The sequence below is a fragment of the Otolemur garnettii genome, unplaced genomic scaffold (assembly GCF_000181295.1).
Source record: "Otolemur garnettii isolate 467f Iridium unplaced genomic scaffold, OtoGar3 scaffold00094, whole genome shotgun sequence".
In the NCBI taxonomy this organism is placed as follows: domain Eukaryota; kingdom Metazoa; phylum Chordata; class Mammalia; order Primates; family Galagidae; genus Otolemur; species Otolemur garnettii.
The window spans coordinates 3,368,084-3,371,401 of record NW_003852489.1 but is presented as its reverse complement, the minus strand read 5'-3'; the positions used below and the strand labels follow the sequence as shown (position 1 = coordinate 3,371,401).

Genomic DNA, 3,318 nt, shown 5'->3' with positions numbered 1-3,318 from the left:
TCGCAAGCCCTTATCTCCGTAGCCCTAACTATGAAATTGAAGGTAGAGAAGAGGCAGTAGCCAATGGGAAAAAAAGTGTGAACAGCAGCCAATCCTCCTGCGGCGTTTTGTGTTTCTGCCCAACAGTAAAATGTGTTTCATGCGGGGGGGCGTTACCTAGTCCCCAATGGGCGGGAGCTGGTAGGACGCATGAGCCAATGAGTGCCAGAGTTTGAGTGACAGCTGTCCAATAGAGACCCTCAGTGCTGGTACGGCTCGCGGCTTAAGCGCCGCCGCGGTCTGAGGAATGTCAACTATTCAACATGGAGGCGGAGGTCGATAAGCTGGAACTGATGGTGAGTGCAAAGTGAAGGGGATCTGCTGGGCAGTTTATTTTTCCCCAATAGCCCCGAAGTTAGGGCGCAATTTGGAGTTGCTGGAAACTCTCGTGGCGGAGGCTGGACCAGCATCTAGTTCCCTCCTCCTGCGCCAAAGGGAGCCGCCACTGTCTCTAGTCTAAACCGCTGCGGGGGGAAGGGGTTACATCCGGGAAACTCGTGAGGGAAATGGCGGGAGATGCTGAGGGTCCGTGCGGCCTTTGGAACTCCTTATTCCTTGTCCTCACCTTTCCATTTCTCAGGGAGCTGCGCCTGGTGCAGACAGCGCTCGTTGTTTCCACCAAAGAAAGATGTGACTGTAAAGTCCTCTAAACGCCCCAAGAACAGGAGAGGTGGTTCACACTCCCCAAAAGGGGATGGTGGGTGGGGTAGAGAACAAACCAAGGAGGGTGGGGAGAAATCCCCTTAGTTTACGTTCTCAAAGGCGTGCTGAGAAAGTCCGAGAAAGGGGGCTAGGCTTGTGCACAAGTTCCTAAAGCGACCAGGGAAGTCCCTAGACTCATTTCTGTTTGGCCCAAAGGGGACAAACCTGGGGTGACGGAGCGGTGTGAGCGATGGGGATGTGAACCACTAGCTCTTTCTAGAGCGCCGGCGCGACCGGGACCGGGAAAGCACCTTGCTCTCTAAGCTTTCCAGTTTCATTCATCTGTGAAAGTGGAGGGAGGGGGCGGAGAACTGGAAAAGAACTCTCGGTGTTGCTAGCGTGTTTGGCCTGCACCAGGGCATCAAGCTGGTAGGTTGTCCAGTTTAAGATCTTTACGGATTCTCACCCGTCCTCTTTATTCCCTCCTTCCGTTTTCTAACTCCCAGGTTGATCGCCCGCGCTTTTTTCCTTCTTAGTTCTTTTGTTCTGCCTTCGGCACTTTATATCCTGCGTTGTCATTTTTTTCAGATTGGGCTGGCCTCTTTAAAAGCGTAGAATTTGGAGGACTCTCCCGTCGGGTTATTATTGCTATTATTATTATTTGCTTGCTTGTTGAAGAAAATAACAAGATTCCATAAAAGAAAATAAATAAACTTATTTCCTCTTTCCGAAATCCGTTCCTCCTCATCCACCGCCAACCCTTGACATTACTACTTAGGTATCATTTGCGCCTGTGCTGCCCTCCAGCTGAATCTTGGGTCTCTAACTTATACGTTGAAAAGGACTGATCCTGGAAGAAACTCCATGCTACCTTTATCCCCCATTCCTAACCCAGAAAAAGTGAATCCTTGTTGATACATCTTATTGTTTTCTTCTGTGTTAATGAATTGGAGTGCCTCTCACGTACAAATTTGATTTGAATGCTTTCAGTTGCTTTTAACATCTTGTGTTTGAAATTTTGTGCAGGGAGTGTGAGGATGGAGAGGAGTAGGGAGAAATGGCAGGGAAGAGAGAAAAGAGAAGAATTTTCTGCAGCTCTTCAAACCTGTAGTCATGAACTTTTGTTCAAAGTTTTATTTTTATCATTAACTGCCTTTTTACAAACAGAATGTTACTGTAATTTCATTCTACCAAAAGGCATAAATATTTTAATCTGTCATGCCCCTTCTCCATTCTGAATTCCTCTCTCTAGATATAGATATTTCTGCTTGTTAGATGTTAATTCTGCTTTTAACAGATTGGTTCTTTTATTTTCGCCCTTAGGTTGACTGTTTAAGCTTTTTTGGCCTTTGCAATAGTCAGTATTCCCACAGGACTTCTTTAGATGGAACAAATCCTATTTTAAGAGAACAAGAATTGGGTCAGTGCCTGTAGCTCAGGAGGCTAAGGCACCAGCCACATACATCAAAGCTCAGTGGTTCGAATCCAGCCTGTGTCTGCCAAACAGCAATGACAACTATAACCCCAAAATAGCCAGGTGTTGTGTCGGGCACCTGTAATTCCAGCTACTTGGGACCCTGGGAGACTAAGGCAAGAGAATCCCTTAAGCCCAGGAGTTGAAGGTTGCTGTGAGCTGTGATGCCATAGCACTTTACCCAGGGTGACAGCTTGAGGCTCTGTCTTTAAAAAAAAAAAAAAAGAATTATGTAAACATCTTTAAAAAGAGAGGTTTTAGAAAATTTTAAGTAGTAACACTTTTAAGCTTTTAGATATTGTGTGAATTATGGAATAGTTTTTAAATTCTTTTTGAAGAGAAGAAGAAAACATTTTTTTTCATTTTTTCTCCCTTTTAAAAATCCAAGTTCACAGAACTAGTTAAACATTCTGTTAGTCCTACTATATATATATTTTTTTTTTAATTAATTAAGTTTTTTGAAAGAGACTGGAGTCTCCACTGTGTTGCCCAGGTTGCTGGTCTTGAACTGAACTTCTGGCCTCAAGCTATCCTCTTACCTTGGCCTCCTGAGTAGCTGGGGATACAGGCACAAACCACCACACCTGGCTTTTTCCTTTCTTAAATTTTTGGCAAGTAAATTAGTGGTATTTTTCTTCTTTCTTTCAAGTTATTAGTTTGTTTCCATAGTTATTAGGGTTTAAATATATATTTGGACTTTTATCATGGTTTTAATTTAATTTTATTTATTTTTATTTATTTATTCATTTTGAGACAGTCTCAGTGTGTTGCTGTTGGTAGAGTGCCCTGGTGGCACAGCTCACGGCAGCCTCAAACTATTGGGCTTAAGTGATTCTCTTGCCTCAGCCTCCCAAGTAGCTGGGACTATAGGTGCCCACTACCATGCCCAGCTATTTTTTTGTTGTAATTTTTATTGTTGTTTAGCTGGCCCGGGCTGGGTTTGAACCTACCAGCCTTGGTGCGTGTGGCTGGCGCCGTAACCACTATGCTATGGGCACCGAGCCTTTATCATGGTTCTTTTTTTTCTTTTTTTGAGACGGAGCCTCAAGCTATCCCCCTTGGTAGAATGCCATGGCATCACGCTCACAGCAATCTCCAACTCCTGGGCTCAAGCGAGTCTCCTGCCTCAGCCTCCCAAGTAGCTGGGACTACAGGCGCCCGCC

The 3,318-nt window shown here is 44.9% G+C and overlaps 1 protein-coding gene across 1 annotated transcript in view; it reads left to right on the top strand.

The window, feature by feature from the left end:
* The first annotated feature begins 217 nt into the window (after positions 1-217).
* The window catches only part of SKA2 (spindle and kinetochore associated complex subunit 2), a 22,476-nt gene continuing 19,375 nt past the window's right edge, over positions 218-3,318 (top strand). Inside the window, exon 1 of the mRNA XM_012808748.2 lies at positions 218-335. Within this exon, the coding sequence (XP_012664202.1) occupies positions 303-335 (33 nt within the window). The 5' untranslated portion in view covers positions 218-302. The remainder of the gene's footprint in view (positions 336-3,318) is intronic.